At 39.0% G+C, this 17,464-nt stretch overlaps 1 protein-coding gene across 1 annotated transcript; it reads right to left on the bottom strand.

Moving 5' to 3' along the window:
• Window positions 1-455: 455 nt before the first annotated feature.
• Window positions 456-2,056, bottom strand: LOC126789391 (probable glutathione S-transferase). Its single transcript, XM_050515534.1, has 2 exons — window positions 1,495-2,056; window positions 456-1,005 (listed from the first exon to the last, which is right to left on the bottom strand). The coding sequence occupies exons 1-2, from the start codon at window positions 1,807-1,809 to the stop codon at window positions 664-666; spliced, it is 657 nt and encodes a 218-aa protein (XP_050371491.1). The 5' UTR covers window positions 1,810-2,056; the 3' UTR covers window positions 456-663.
• Between the last annotated feature and the right edge of the window lie 15,408 nt (window positions 2,057-17,464).

Below are 17,464 nucleotides of genomic sequence, written 5' to 3'. Positions count from 1 at the left end.
TGCCTTTTAGCTGATATACCAAAAATCTGGAATTCAGAACAGATATCTGTTTATAGTGTCTAGAAAAAGATTAGATATAACAGTCTAATCCATCCTGTTCAGGAATCAGGACTTCAAAATGAGAGAGTTTATAAGAATAGCAGCATATCCCTACAAAGGTAAGATGATGTGTGACACAAATATTTAGATCTCAACAAGAAAGACACAAATATGTAGGCATAGATGCGTATCAAATGAGACTTGCTATATATCTATCTTACCTGTTCCATTTCTTCTGCTTTCCCTATTGGACAAAGATTCTACAACAACAAACAAGAGAGATAGAAAACAGAACAAAACAGCAGACGGCCAAACATGAGCACAGGGCTTCATAGAGGAGCTGCAGCCCCATCAATGACCAAAATACATGAAAGAGACTTTCAATTCCCTCTTCCCTTCAGAGAAGATTTCCAAGCTATTTAGAACATAATCCTTTCATATATTTAAAAATGTGCAGACACAACAAAGTATCTGCCTTATGTTTGCAGACTTACAGTAGCTAATTACTCACTTGAATGTTATGACAACGTAGACAATACCAAAGGTAACTCTCACAAGGATACCTCACCAGAACAAGTTTACAACCTCAGAGTTGAATTTCAGGACTTCCATATTGTTCCACTATTACACACCAAGCCTCTTCTTCAACTCAAGAACAAATTCATACACCTTCTTCTCGTCTGCAAGAGCCTTGGAGACACTCTCCTTCTGCAAGCACCTCTTGGCCCATGAGATCAGCTTGGGGCACTCGGCCTCTATGCTGAGGTTTCCAAGTGTCTCATAAGTATGGAACCAGCTGTAGAATGTGATGAAAGCAATGTCCAGGAACCCAAATTTCTCACCCAAAAGATAAGGCTTGTCCCCAAGCTCTCCTTCCAACACCTTCAGAATTTCAATGAATTCCTTTTTTCCTGCCTCCTGCTCTTCTCCTTTTGTTGTCTGTATCTTCTTGCCTGCAGCATATATCTGCAATTCTCTCAAACTTGTTAGGGATCATTCAATAGATATATTTAGGCCCTAACTTAGAAAGTGAAACAAATCATGGTCTTCTTAATTAACATCATTTCAACTTTGTTCAATATGCGATGTAACCTTAAGAAAAGCATCAATCCAATAATGCCTTCAAAAAAAAAATCTGAACCCAATGATGCTTTAATCTTCTCCACATCTAATACCAGCTTAATTTGAAACAAGAAACCCGTCTCCTATATCTCAAGACTAGCTAGAGCAGATCTTTTCAAAATCATCAAAGAGAATATAAACAGAACCCAAATCATACAAAGCGAAGACAAATCAACCACCAATTCACTAAACAGTCATAAACAGTGCTAAACAAGTAAATACGCAAACCAAAATCACATACATCTCCAGTTCTCCACCATGAAGCAAACTTACAAATTAAATTATGAACGACTGAAGAAGATATACGTAAAAAAAAAAAAAAAAAAAACTTACCTTCTTATCAATGAAATCGGCCCAGAATCTGGCCTGTGCTCTCTGGTAAGGATCAGATGGAAGCAGAGGAGCCTCGTCTTTCCATACCTCATCAATATACTGCAAAATGATGAGGGATTCACAGACTGGTTTGCCATTATGGATGAGCACCGGGATCTGTTTGTTGACTGGATTCATCTTAAGAAGCAGTTCGCTCTTGTTCCACAGGTCTTCTTCTCTGTACTCATACTTGATTCCCTTCTCGGCCAGAGCTACTCTGACCCTCATCCCAAACATGCTTGGATAAAAATCCAACAGAACAACCTCGTCCGCCATGGAAGCTGTTCACAAAGTTCTTCTAGCTTAGCTTGTAGGCAGTGCTTGTTAACTACAATAACCGCAAGAAAACTTGGAAAGGATTTTATAGAGACTCGTGGCTGATTTTGAGGTAGGTAAGTGGCGCGTTGTGTGTCGTTTGCTTAAGAAAGTGATGTCTGCAATATTCTAGCTTGTTCAGGGCGATGTGAGCGAGGTGGATGATTGCTCCGGCTTTGCACCTACTAATATTCGGAACGGGGGAATATGACATATGAATCATACTCTCTTTCCACTGTGGTAAGGTTTTTTTCTTTATTTTAGAAACACAATAACACATGGTAAATGCTTAAGGAAAGATAAATAGGGTGTTTGGACTTTTGTTTAATTTTTTAGAATAAGTAATTGAAAATTAAAGTAGTTAGGTACGGTGTATGCAATGTTCTAAATATCGTTTTTGGTATCGTATCGGTCGAGAGGTAAAACGATATATCGAGGGATATATCGGTTTTATCGGGGATATATCGGTTTTATCGGATTTGCTTATTTTCAATAAAATTTATAAAATTATACTTTAATATGTATCAAATAAACTAAAAAAACGGTACTAAGTAAACTAAAGAAAATAAATACTTGATTTAATGACAATTAAAGTACACGAACGACATCTAATAATAAAAATAGGCATTTAAGAATGATTATTTAGACTTGAAATTCATCATATATATTTAAAATATATAAAGTAAAAATATATATGAAAAAATGAAAAAAAAAATAAGTTTTTCAAAAAAAAAAAAAGAGGAAATAAATATTAAAAAATTAAACAAAAATTGAGAAAATAATAAAAAAATCAAAGTTTGACCGATATATCGGAGTTTGACCGATATTTGACCGATATATCGGGGTTTGACCGATATTTGACCGTTGACCGATATAGTCAACCGATATGGCGATATCGTATCGTTTTCTAAATATCGCCGATATATCGCCGATATATCGGCCGATATATCCGATATTTAGAACACTGGGTGTATGTTACCTTTGTCAAGTTAGATATCAGTCAATTTCACACTGCATTATAAGGAACAAATTCAAAATGTCACTATGCATTTCACTATATATGTGTTATGAATTGTCAAAAAAAAAACAAATATATATATATATGTGCTATAAAAACAAAACGTGAATCTATAGAAACTGATGAATAACTTGTGATAGAAATCAAGATTATTGAATTGAAATGCAAGTAGAGAAGTAAATAAACGCAGAAATTACAGAAATTGTGATATATTACATTGTTTTTTTTATACGTGATATACTATATTATGATAATTTTAGTTAATTAGAGAATGAGAATACAACAATTACATATAGAGTTGAATATATAAAAAGACGTAAATGCCCTTACAACATAATCATTATAAACCTAACATATTTTTAACCACTTGCGCATATTGTATTTGCTCACCTTAAAAATGACCTAATAACCTGATTGTGAGTTGTGAACTTACATAAATAAGTCCTCATTTCATTCATTTTAAGATTACCTCCTTTCTATCATTAGTAGATTAAGCATCAATTTATACCAACTATGTCTTTTCTGTCACGGAGAGTTCTATTTATACCTCCAAGATGACTAAGTGTACCTTTATCTTTATTTTATTTTTACTTTTCAACTCACATGTAAATGCTAATATTCATTAGAGGCACACTCAGCCATTTTAGAAGTGTAATAAGGAATGAAGATATATTTAGTCATTTTAGAGGTGCATATATAACCATATTTCCGTCACCATGCAAAAAGAGAGAAAAATAATAATAATAATTTCACTACAGTAGAGATCGTGATACCAAATTGTCAAATTGAAGCATAGAGTAGAGCTGTAGAGATCACCTTCTCGCATAGGCGCATACGAACTAATTAACTGTTTGTTTTTTCGTTCATCCTTTTAATAGAAATTTTTTTATAAAGAAGCCCCTTCTAATGCCGACCAAACAAAGAACAATCTAGCAATAAAGCCATGTTGGCTTGCGCACGGCGGCTCGAACTTTTGCAAATGGAGGACACAGGCAGAGAGTACCCCAAAACAGCAATAACCTCAACAATGAAGTTTGTTTCTTGAATATGTTTTTAGAAGGAAATCTCACTAATATGTCGAATTAAGGACTTGATCTTCCATGGCACCAGGCAAGTACCTGTACATAGCACAGTTGATGATGAGAGAGGAATCACCCTCAACTTCAAGAAACAGACAGTTGAAGACCGAGCAGCAATAAGGCCATCCTTGAGGGTAGAACGACACTCGGCTTCCGGCATAGATACAAGAGGGAGCTTTCTAGCACTAGAAACAATGGGCACACCAGCATGATCTTAGATAATGATTCAAGCAGCAGCAGAAGAAGCATTAACCCAACCATCAAATTGAAGAGCCGTAAATTTTGAGTTATTTGGCTTAAAAGGCCAGATCAGGTGAAATGAGTTATTCGGCCAGCCGGCGTAAAGGACAGCCTTACCATATTTGGAAGGCTAATGCTCAATAACACATTCGAGCCATTTATTCAACAAAAAAAAACACATATTTCGTGCCATTAAGGGCTGACTTTGGGTCCATATGAGTGGGCTTTGCAAGAATCAAACCCAATATTAAGGAAAACAACCCTCCGTTGTTTTTTTTTTGAAAGCTCCTACTTTGTAATCTTTGATGAGTCATATGATTCTTCTAAGTAAACAAACTTGGTAAGGGTGTGTTTGGCGTAACTTGACTTATAAGATAAGCTGACTAATATTTATTTTTGAAAATAAATTTCTGATAAGTTAAGTAGCTAACTGTTTGGTAAACTGATTTTTTAAGTGACTTTTAGTGGCATAAGTTGTGCAGAGTATTTGGTAAACTTAAACTGACTTATGCTTTGTATTTTTTATAATGACAATTTTGGACATCAAATAGTTTAAAGTATTTTTTTATTTTCCAAGAATATATTTTCTTTCTTGATTCTTTACAAATACAATATTGTTGTAGGATGAAATAATTGTGTATTATTGAATGATATGGGGGCCTATATATAGGCATTACAAAACCACAATCCCGTAGGATTCGGAGTCCTAATCTATTACGGAGATGCTAATCTATCTCCTAACAGGAAACCTATTAGGCTAAGACACACACAAGGGTAGAATAATAATTCTCCCGGAACACTCCCCCTTGTGTCGCATGCCTAGGTTGCATGGTGCACACATCGTTGCCTCGGTAAAAACCTTGTCAAGCAAAATAAAAACCTCTTGGGTAGACTCCCCCTGAAGTCTACGAAACAACTCCCCCTGATTAGTGCCATAATCATGGAGTACAAAGAACAACGTATACAACGTTCATTACATGCTTCTCAAACGTAGTCTTGGGCTAATGATTAATCATTAATCTAGCCACACATCCTTAGATCATCCATGCTATACTTAGCCAAACTTAGATCTTAGGAAACAAGATTGCATAACAACTCAAAACAAGAGTTTGCAATGAAAATCAGATTCTCGGATAGAATGACCTTCACTCACTTAAACGGCCATAATTTCTTCGTCAAAATAGGTATCAGCGAACTGTAAAATGTTCTGAAAAGTAGACACCCGTGGCTTTCCAGTGACATAAGGTTCACAACCTCATCCGATCGGAGCAGTTCACAATGCTCTGTCGAATTTGACTGACTTGCAAATTTCCGGACAGAACTGTCCTATTTTGCTAAAACGGCCATAACTCACTCAATATGATAGCTATGAATGAATGGTTGGTGTCCCTGGAAAGTAGACACATAGACATTTCCAACGGTACCAATTTCACCATATTTCATCGAGTGAGCTGTCATGTAGGTCTCGTTGAAGTTGATCTACGAAACTGGACAGATTCTGATTTGTCACATTTAATGTGTCTTTCGCGAAACGAATGGGGGAATGGACCAATGAAGGACTGATTTTGGTCCAAGACGGAACCGTACGCATCCTCTACGCTACCAGTGTCGACTGCTACACCAAGGCGTACGTTGATGTTGCTGGAGCTGCTGGCGGCGTTGGTGTGGATAGGATTTGTGTTGGTTCACTAAGTGTAGAACTAAACCCATGTCAAAGAAGCAATGCAAGTCCAATGACAATGCATAGGCGCATAGTTAATCATATCATAATGAAAGCAATAGTGTCCCAACAACACTAGGATGTATGAATGTATAGCTCATTGAATCTCTTCATCATCTATACTTAGACGGAATAGAGAATCTAGAATTAGCTTCATATGAACACATATGAGTATGAGTTCTTGCAACCGATTGTACTACGTTCTCTCGAGCGTCGCAATCTGATTACATAAGCTCTCTGTGGTCTGGAGGCATTTAAAGTCCCTCGGGCACTCTCATATCTGTGTCAAGATCCCTTTACAGATATTCTATGACCACTATCATATGCTGCAAATCAGTTTTCATGGACACTACTACTGATCAAGTAGCGGAAAGCAATTATGTCCATAACGAGAGAATATAACTCATCGTAGTCAATACTAGGATAATGAGACAATCTTTGCGCCATAAGTCCTGCATATATCGCATGACTTCATCTTTCTCATTACACTTACGAACAACGACCAACATAACAAGTCTAGTTCAGCCTGTATTGATTCTTTCCACTTCGGTCAAGTTACTCATCGTTGATGCTTTACAACGGAATAAGAGCATAAGCGAACACATCATCAATCATGAGAGATCAATACATTAAACACATGCGCGCGCTGTATACGATCAATTCGTGAGATTTCTATTCTTCTCTAACATCAACAAAAGGAGTCTGTAGCGTCCCACAGAAACTTAGTTGATACACATGTTTAGAGAATATCTCTTGATGATGGGCGAAATACTTGTGCCTACGCACTTCGCTTCTTTCTAGTTTTGATTCCAGAGAATAATGGTCTCCCCCTCATCTAGGCAGGAGCCAAGACCGAAGCTATGACCCTTACTAGTCCATCTTTGCGTTTGCCGCCCTTGTTTTGTGGTGCAATGCCACGGGCGCCGACAACACCACAGCGTACGATAGTGCCATCGCCGGCTTCCTTCCCATTGTCAAGGATGGTGCCAACGGTGCTAGGACCAGGTCATATGAAATTCTCTCATATTCTGAGAGTTCCAACCTTACCGGCACATCACAGCATTTATGTGCGATCTCGTCACTTTCGCAATATCGGTAAAGTCATTGAGCATCGAATGTTTGACTTTCTGGAGGTCGATAATGCGTTGCACATTTACTCACTTTGAGTATTGCGGGATCTTAATGAGACATAGTGCCACACCACGTCAATTCCTGGCGTTAAAACCAGAATGGGAGCATTCCATATCTCCCCCTAACGACGGGAAGTATGTCTCATCAAAGTGACCGCCTGCTAATATCGCAGGATAGAGATCAACGGTTGTAGATTGGAAATAGCGGACAAGTGTTGGTGATTCATAAATCATAACCAACCAGAATACTTAATCGTTTCGAGTAGACCCATTGAAATAACTACAATAGAGGCACATAAACAACTTTAACCAAATAGGCGTTTAAGGAAAAGAACGTTGGGATCGTATCCAGTAACCATCTGGTACGCACTAAACGCTTGGCAAGTTGTGGGTCTGAAACGAATAAGTGTCGCTGCATGCAACATCATTACATATCTCCATGCAAAAATCGGCAGGTTAGTACCCATAACCAAGTCCGAGCTCTGCTAGATCGTACTGTGAATGAACATGAGGAATAATATATTCAACGACGATCCCAGTAGATATGCAAAACGAAATCATCAAAGTCGTGAAGGTGAACTCTCCAACGGTATCCAATCAAATAGATTTGAGAGGATGGGAGGGGTGGTGAGCCCTTAGTATGATGATCATAGCTAAAAACTTTAGCGAATGCAGCGTTTCTTGTGGAAAGCAAAGCGACGTGTGACCAACGCGTCGATGCTCTTAACCTATATCATAAAAATACCGAAAAATGTCCGCATTCGGTTGGATAGGGTCCACTATCGTCGGAAAAACTCGTCGGAAGCCGGCGGCACCGATTGCCAGAAAACTGGTCGGCGGCGGCCGGAGCTGGCCGGTATGGAGGCCGTAACTTCAGGTCCGACAGGGAACGCCGTCCAGAACCAGATGGCGGTGCCGGAAACGCCGGAAAATGGCCGGAAGGCGGCGAATACGCCGGTAAAACGCCGGAAAACGTTCCGGAAACGCCAGAACAATAACCGGGAAAAACGACGTCAATTTTGACGTTCCGAGGTTCGTTTTCCAAATTTCAAAGTCCAAAATCACAATGTAGTGTTATTGGGGTCCCATGTAACCCAAAAGCGGCCAATTTAAAAACCACGTGAGTTGCAAACGTTGACCATGCATCCTAAGCCAAGGCAAATAAAATTCTCACGAGTCCAAGAAATACGAGAAATTTTATTGAATATGTCAATATTTAATACAACACAAACAACCTTCTAATTCCAATGGACGACTTAAGCTAAAGTCGAGCAATAATCATGGCAATGCCAACGTCATACTTGAAAAATAGTAAGCAGAAGACATAGTCAAAATAGATTGACTAATCAAAAGTCCGTAGCAACAAAATCTTGCATATCGGATCGGGCGGAGCCTTAGCCTGAGGCTCAAAATGTTTGCTTACTTGAGAATGGAAGAATGTTACTTTTCCATCTCCAAAATTCCCTCAAGAAATAGATATAGGTGCCAAAAATGGTATGCGTTTCTTGGATGTGGAGTATGCATCAAGGTCAACTCTGGTAATACAACGTCATAGACGTTCATTAAATCACTTTAAGTGTGTCCCATAGAATTCTTTATTTTTGGGATCTTTCGTCAGCAAATAGTGCTGCATCAGAGTAATGAATCAACTCAAATAAATGAGTACGTAGACCTTGGGATTATCGTTTATAGACATGAGTTTAAAAAACTCAAACATTCAAATAACAGTCGCGATGGCGACGCATCCATAAGAAACGAGGGTTGTATAGGTTTCGAATAATCGAAACTATTCAAGTATGTAACCGGAATTAGAAGGGTTGTGATGTATATGGTCACAAAATAATCGATGCATATCGGCGATACTCATGATCGCACCCAAAACAGCGGTGCACTCAGGCGACCATACGAAATCGATATCTTCCTTTTTAAATAATAACGTGACTCCCCCAGGACCGTCACACGAAAAACGTCGACCAAGGGGGAATCATATCCCTCTTTGGTCTCATCGGCGTTATAAGAAAGGCCGGAAAAGAAGACATGAAAAAGGCTAATATCGCCCGATAATTTATATATATATGTTCAAAAGCAGCAACTTTAAGAAAAAACATACTTGTTGGTCTGCCAAATAGACCGCATATAAGTAAATTGCTCTGCAAATCGATCGTCATGCATGAAGTTGCTTGTTGAATTCCTTTTCGATCTTCGTCCGATGACATAAAAATCTTGCGAGGATACGATCGAAATCGTATGTAGATGGCAAAAGTATCGTCCATCTCGTCATGAATGTCATCACCATATACGACGAGTGATCACTTTTCCTATGCAAGCACGTGAAACATAGTTAGAAAACGAAAACGTGCAAATAAACGATTTAATAAGCAATAGGAAAAGAAAAAGGAAGAAAGAGAAATAGTTTAAAGGTCCAAAAGGGTAGAGAAGACGGGAGTAGCTTCTCTTAAGCGAAGAGTTTGCTTGTGCAGTTCGCGTTCCTTGCGTATATATGCGGGAGGAGCAATTTTGAATGCTTTGATGCGGGGACTTGCGGGGCAAAAGTATGTTTTTACGGAGCGAATGCGGGGGCTGGGCCGCGTGCAGGGCTGTGTGCAGGGGCTGCGTCGCGTGCAGGGGTGCAGGGCTGCGTGCGTGCGTGCAGGGGCTGCGATGCGGGAGCTGCAGGGGCAGCATGCAGGGGCTGCGCGCGGGGCTGCAGGGGCAGCATGCAGGGGCTGCGGGCGGGGCTGCATGGGCAGCATGCAGGGCTGCGCGCGGCAGCAGCGATGCGGCGGCAGCTGCGGTGGGCAGGGGCAGCGGTGCGGCAGCTGCGATGCGGCGGCGGCTGCGGAGGAAGAGAAAAAAAAATTTCCGAGGGCTCTAAAAGTTCAGGGTTTTAGAGCAACGTGCTGATAACGTGTTGTAGGATGAAATAATTGTGTATTATTGAATGATATGGGGGCCTATATATAGGCATTACAAAACCACAATCCCGTAGGATTCGGAGTCCTAATCTATTACGGAGATGCTAATCTATCTCCTAACAGGAAACCTATTAGGCTAAGACACACACAAGGGTAGAATAGTAATTCTCCCGGAATAAATATGAATTTTTAATTTCCTCTTTTATCTATCACTTCCATTTTTCATTAGTATTTTAATTTTTGCTTTATCATTCACTTCAAGTAAGATTAATACATATTCTATATTTTTTGATACTTAATAACAAAATATATTTTTTATTGACACAAATAATATTAAAAATATCTTAACACATACAATTAAATTACAAAACCAAATAACAAAATACATTTTTCATTTGCATCAAGTAATTTCATGTTATACGCGCACTCATCAAACTTTGAGTGATTTCATTTCTTATTGCTTCAATTTCTCATGCATCATGACCATGCTCATTTTCCATTACATCATTATCCATCTCTATCTCATTATTTGATATGTCAACCACCCTTTCTTCCCAACCAACGAAATGGGCATCAAGATTTGCATGTCTTCTTATATAATTATGAAGAGTCATGGTTGCAATAACAATCTTCACTTGTTTCTTGAATGAAAAACCTTGCATGTCTTTTAAAATCTTCCATTTTTTTACAAACACCAAATGTTCGTTCTATAACGTTTCTAAGAGAAGAGTGTGCTCGGTTAAATACCTCTTTTGCATTTCTTGGTTCCCGCCTCTGTATTGTTGAAAATATTGTCTTAGACCTTTATAAGGTCTCAAATATCCATTCATCTATGGGTAATCCGCATCTACCAAATAATATTTTCCTATAAAATAACAAATATCCTTTAAGAAATAATTCAAAAAAAGTAAATATTGAAATAAAGTGACTCTTGGCAGTTTCGGAAAATTCATGTTAGGATTTCCAATAACTGACTTGAACACCCTCGTGTCACGTGCTGCCGCTACCCAACCGACGCATACAAATATAAATTACATATCAAAATTACAAACTACCATAATGTTTTGTGTTGGGAATCTTTTTCTTCCAATATACGGAGTGGCATTTAGAGGAGATAATGACGCGGGAATATGCGTTCCATCAATAGCACCAATACAATTCTTCAAATGTTATCACTCGTTAATTAATATAAATAATAAATTAACTTCATTAAAACATTATAGTTAAGTAACAAATTATTTTTACCTTAAAATGTGACATATATCTAGTATCCCTCATTATCTCCTGTGCAACACCATTAAATTATGGATCTAAGGGCTTAATCATTTTATCACCAAATGAAGCAACCATATCTAATGCTTGCCCAAAATATCTACTAATGGTTTCACCCGAATGTATAAACCGCTCTTGTGCATCTCTATTTCCACATCCATGTCCTATCATATATACTAGCATTCCCACAACTTCAATATGACTTGTTCTATTTGAACCCAATGTCCTAAACTCGACCTCCAAATCACCTACATAAACAAAAAAAATACATCCTTATCTATTCTAAATGCATTGTAACATCGACTTCCATGATCTTGTAAAACTTCCATTATCCACTTATTTCATATTTGAGATGATGTCATGCAAGCATTTTTATGAATATAATTTTTATAATAATATTTAATTAGGAGATTATTGAGTTGTACAAATCACAAGAATATCTCCTTATCAACTTCATCTTATTCGGAATTGTCCATATGATCCTGCCAATATAAATTTATGCTTGTAAAATATGTAGTTGTGAAGTTAAAGTAAATGGTATTTATAAATCAAGCAACCTGCCCAAAATCACCCCTTAAAAAATGTAAACCAATGCATAAATTTGTCTCACTTTTATTTTGTTAAAACAACCAAATAATATCAATAGAAACACACAATGCAAAGAGAAAAAAACACACAATGCAAAGGAAAATATAAACCCTAAACGCAAACTTATTTTTCGGTCATCTCAAACTTCAACCACGCCAACTTCAAGTCGGGATCTTCCATAGTGCAAAACATATCTCTCTTCTCTTGATTTAGAAACAACTGAGTGCAAAAAAACCACAAGCTATACCTTGCTCTGTCTCTGATAACGAGCTAACTACCATCATCACTTCTTTAATAGTGGTGTTGATCCTAGAAGTTGCTGTACTTATACTCTAAATTGTGTCAGACATTCGATCTATTGTTTTGGCTAAAAGAACCGCACCTCCCACCTTTTCAGGTCTTGTAGCTGAACCTTTGTATTTTTTCTCAATGACACTTCTTTTTCTTTTAGTAGAAGCGGGGGATGGGTCCACAATATTCTCAGAATCACCATTTTCTTCAAGGTTTTCTTCTTCCAAAGGACTATTAGGTAAATGCAATGATGAACGTAGTGCATATGCATTCAAACCGTGGCTGAAGTCCCAGTAAACATTTTATCCAACTTCTCTTCAAACACAGAGGGAATTCCTTTCTTTCAAAACTTTGCAACATTGCTTTCATCCTACATAATTGAGAGGAAAAAAGTTAAATTGTAACATGTTAAGTTTAAGGAAGATGAGATGAACACAAGGAAAAAAAAACAAATTGATTGAGATGAACACATAATATAAAAAAATATATACCGCAATTTGGCGGTTCCAACAAGAGTTCTCTGCAACAATGGTTTGGAGCCTTGGATCCCACCCAAGACCGGTATGTTTTGTTTTTAGATATTTCCATGATTTTCATTCCCCCTTAAAAACGTCAACTTTATTTTTCAATTGTTTTTGGTATAATTTTTATTTTATTCTCTATTGAAATTACTAAGCACATTTTTCCATACCTCTTTGCTCAAATGACTATTTGGTTGATTATTAGCCTCCACCTGCTTGATAACTAAGTCACAAAGTAGGTCTACTAATACCGGATTCCATACGGCTGATCCCATCTATATAAACATGAGGATTGAGATAAATCAATATGAAACATACAAACATATATAAAATTGTACATGTATATATCTAAGTTAAAGCATCCAAGCAGGAAATTATGTACATTTTGGAATTGATTTAATTCATAGTTGCAACTAGAGCAATCTACATATATAGATGTATATCATAGCTATATTATATTGTCATTCAATGAAAATCACTTTCTAAAAATAGCTTGAATTTTGTTGTACACCATTATCAACTACCACACTGCACCATTTGACCTATAAATCTTTCCCCACAAGACAAAATGAGCTCAGAAAACTTAATATTCATATTGACTACATTGTCGTGAAGCACTGCATGTTATAGTGAACATTAAGATTATAACAAGCAAATATAAAAGCAATGCATGTATGGAATATAAAAGTCAAAGAAAACCAATTTTCCTCATCATCGTTAAGAATCTTTCGAACTCAAAACCAATTTCATCTCTCAGTGTATTCCAAAAAAGAATACCCTTAACTTGTGAATATATCAACGTCAAAACCTCATTTTCTCTTCCTACGTACAATACATGCTAATCTATCCTTTTTAAGAATCATTTGTTATGCTATAACTTCTGAATTTAGTTAACATCCTATAATATTGATGAACTCGATTATACTCTATCGTAGTAAACGGATAAGTTGATAAGTACAAACCTAATCTCAATGGCAACAGAAAATCCAGTTGTGGACCAAGAAAAATATGCCTTCGATCTCCATCCACTACTACTAGTCTACCACCATGAGATTCAGAAGACTGGCGATTTCCGGATTTTTACCAAATTTTGGGAAGAAGCATCGACACATGTATATGATTATACTAATATGCATTGCTTCACAGCAATGTAGGGGCTGAATCGATAAGTTCTTCTTTGGTCTAATAAACTTAATATTCATACTGACCATCGAGTCATGACTTACCCAGAAAAATTCACATAAGAAATTCAATTTCAAAGAATACTAAATCTCACCCATGTATAATTTCAATCTCTAATCAAAACCCAAAAAAAAAAAAGAGGAATAAGAGGGAGAAATGAGTTGTTTACCTCTTGAGCAGCTGCAAACCTCAACAACGAAAGGGAGAAGTGAGAAATGGAGGCGCACCACGAGATTACACGAAATAAAAGGGAAATAGAGGCGTTCTCTGATTGGCGAGATAGGTTTTCAGTTTAGCTTAGTTTTTATATTGGTAAGCTAGTAATTTTCAACCATTGCAAATGGTACCCAATGTCATTTTTAAAAGTTCACTTAATTCGCGAAACGGAAACGGCTGACTTATAATTATAAGGAGCCATTAACTTTTACTTATCCCTCATAAATGACTCAGGCTTTTAAGATAAGTCAGTTCTTTGTGCCTTTACCAAACAATTCTTTCTCCTCATCTTATAAGCTCCCCCAAACCAGCACTAAGTACCTTGGCATACTATGCACTCCACAGTTTTGCACATTATCTTCTAACTGATCTATATATCCAATTTTATGTTACAGTAGTATATATCTGTTTGAGGATGAAATACTCGTATATTATTGAATGATATGGGGGCCTATATATAGGCATTTACAACACCACAATCCCGTAGGATTCGGAATCCTAATCTACTACGGAGATGTTAATCTATCTCCTATTGGGAAACCTATTAGGCTAAGACACACACAAGGGTAGAATAGTAATTCTCCCGGAACACTCCTCCTTGTGTCGCATGCCTAGGTTGCATGGTGCACAACGTTGCCTCGGTAAAAACCTTGTCAAGCAAAACAAAAACCTCTTGGGTAAAACAAAAGCTTGATCGAAGGGAAAAAGAGCACAACGCACCAACTACTTAAGGATCTTAACATGTGATGTAGACTCCCCCGAAGTCTACCAAACTCTAGTGTTCCGATAAACGACGCATGCCAATGCTCTTCACATGTTTCACAAAAGTAGATTTAGGCAAAGACTTAGTGAACAAATCCGCAACATTGGATTCTGAACTCACTTGATTGATCTGAACATTCAAGAACTTCTGTTGTTAAACGTTGTAGAAGAACTTAGGCGAAATATGCTTGGTGTTGTCTCCCTTGATGAAACCTAACTTTGTCTGCTCTATGCAAGCAACATTGTCTTCATAAATGCACGTAGGTTGATCAGTTGTAGAGACTAATCCACAAGAATCATGAATATGGCGAACAAGTGATCGTAGCCAAACACATTCTTTCACTGCTTCATGGAGAGCGATGATCTCCGCGTGATTCGAAGAAGTAGCAACAAGAGATTGCTTTGTGGATCTCCAAGATATCGCCGTATTCCCAATGGTAAACACATAACCGGTTTGAGAACGAGCCTTGTGAGGGTCAGAGAGGTACCCTGCGTCGGCATAACCAACTAACAAGTTGTTTGGAGTCTTTGCATTGGGGGAAAGAGCTGCACGGGACCGGTTGCTGCTCTCGGCACCGCGCACGGTCTCCACGCCATGGCGGTCGGCGGCGTCGCTGCGGCGTACGGCGGCAAGGCCGGGGTCGGCGACGGCGGTGGTGTGGGGAGATACCGTGGCGGTGTTCTCTCTGTAATAGGGGTAGAACAATCCCATGTCAAGGGAACCTTTCAAGTATCGAAACAAATGCTTGATTCCATTCCAATGACGTAGCGTAGGCGCGGAGCTAAATCTAGCTAATAAGTTCACTGCGAAAGATATGTCCGGTCTAGTGCATTGAGCAAGATACAATAGTGCCCCAATCGCACTAAGGTATGGAACTTCAAGACCAAGAACTTCTTCATCATCCTCTTTAGGACGGAAGGGATCCTTCTTGATATCTAGACTTCGGACGACCATGGGAGTAGATAATGGACTGCATAGATCCATATTGAAACGTCGAAGCATCTTCTGCGTGTAATTTGACTGATGCACTAAGATGCCGTCGGCCCTATGCACAAGCTCAAGGCCGAGACAGAATTTCGTCCTCCCTAGGTCTTTCATCTCAAATTCCGACTTCAAATAAGACACGGTCTCTTCAATCTCATCAAGAGTACCGATTATGTTCATGTCATCAACGTAGACCGCAACGATGACGAATCCGGAATTTGTCTTTCGTATGAACACGTATGGGCATAGTTCATCATTCTTGTAACCCCTTCTCACCAAGTATTGATGCAATCGATTGTACCACATTCTTCCGGATTGCTTTAACCCGTACAATGAACGACGTAATCTGACTGCATGAGCACTCCGTGGTCTGGAGGCACTTGATGGAGGTAAAGGTAGTCCCTCAGGAGCTTTCATGTATATCTCTGCGTCAAGATCCCCATAGAGATAAGCTGTGACCACATCCATAAGCTGCATGTTTAGTCTTTCGGACACTACCAGACTAATAAGGTAGCGGAAGGTAATAATGTCCATAACAGGAGAATAAGTCTCTTCATAGTCAATACCAGGTCGTTGTGAGAATCCTTGCGCCACGAGTCTTGCCTTATAGCGCATGATCTCGTTCATCTCATTACGCTTACGAACGAAGACCCATTTATGTCCAACAGGTTTGACATCTCTTGGAGTCAATTCAACCTTTCCGAAGACTTCTCGCTTCGCTAATGAGTCAAGTTCTACCTGGATTGCTTCCTTCCACTTCGGCCAATCTGCTCTGCGTTCGCATTCAGCTACAGAGCGAGGTTCAACGTCGTCTTCAGACATGATCTCATGTGCGACGGAATAAGCGAAAATGTCATCAATGCATGTAGTGGCTCAGTTTCGGACCGACTGCTCACTTGTGTAGTTCACTGAAATTTCGTTGTTCTCTGGCATCAAACAAGGTTCCATAGCGTCCCACGGTAACACTTGAGTTGATTCATGGACATAGCTGTAATCAGAGACAACTTCAAACGATGGTGATTCATCGTTGATGACGCGTTGTGCCTTAGTCATTCGCTTCTTTCTAGGTTTTGAAACCCTAGAGTTTATCGGTCTCCCCCTTTTTCTTTGAGGAGCCGAGGCCGAAGCTGCTCTATGCCGGGCCATCTCGGCATCGTCGCCACAAGGGGCGCCGGTAACACCACGGCGTACGGTGGTGCCGCCGCCGGCCTCCGTCCCACTGTCAGGGGCGGTGCCAACGTTGCTAGGTCCAGGAGCTTGACTTCCACGCCCGTATTTCGGGACATCCAACCGTGCCGGTACGTTCGCAGCGGGTATGTTTGATCTCGTCACTTTAGCAATATCTACAAAGCCGTCGGGCATCAAATCCGCGACTTTCTTGAGGTCGATAATGCGTTGCACTTCTAACTCGCTCTGAGCAGTGCGGGGATCATAATGAGACATAGTGGGGACACACCATGTCAATTCCTGACGTTCATTTGGAATGATAACATTCCCATCTCCCCCTAACGACGGGAAGCATGTCTCATCAAAGTGACAATCTGCAAATCTTGTAGTAAAGAGATCTCCGGTGGTTGGTTCTAAGTAGCGGACAATCATTGGGGAATTATAGCCAACATAGATACATAATCGTCTCTAAGGACCCATCTTAGTACGCAGCGGAGGCGTAATAGGCAAATAAACGGCGCAACCAAAGA

This window comes from Argentina anserina, chromosome 3 (genome assembly GCF_933775445.1).
Source record: "Argentina anserina chromosome 3, drPotAnse1.1, whole genome shotgun sequence".
NCBI lineage: Eukaryota > Viridiplantae > Streptophyta > Magnoliopsida > Rosales > Rosaceae > Argentina > Argentina anserina.
The sequence above is the reverse complement of the archived record's forward strand: the minus strand, read 5'-3'. Positions and strand labels throughout refer to the sequence as shown.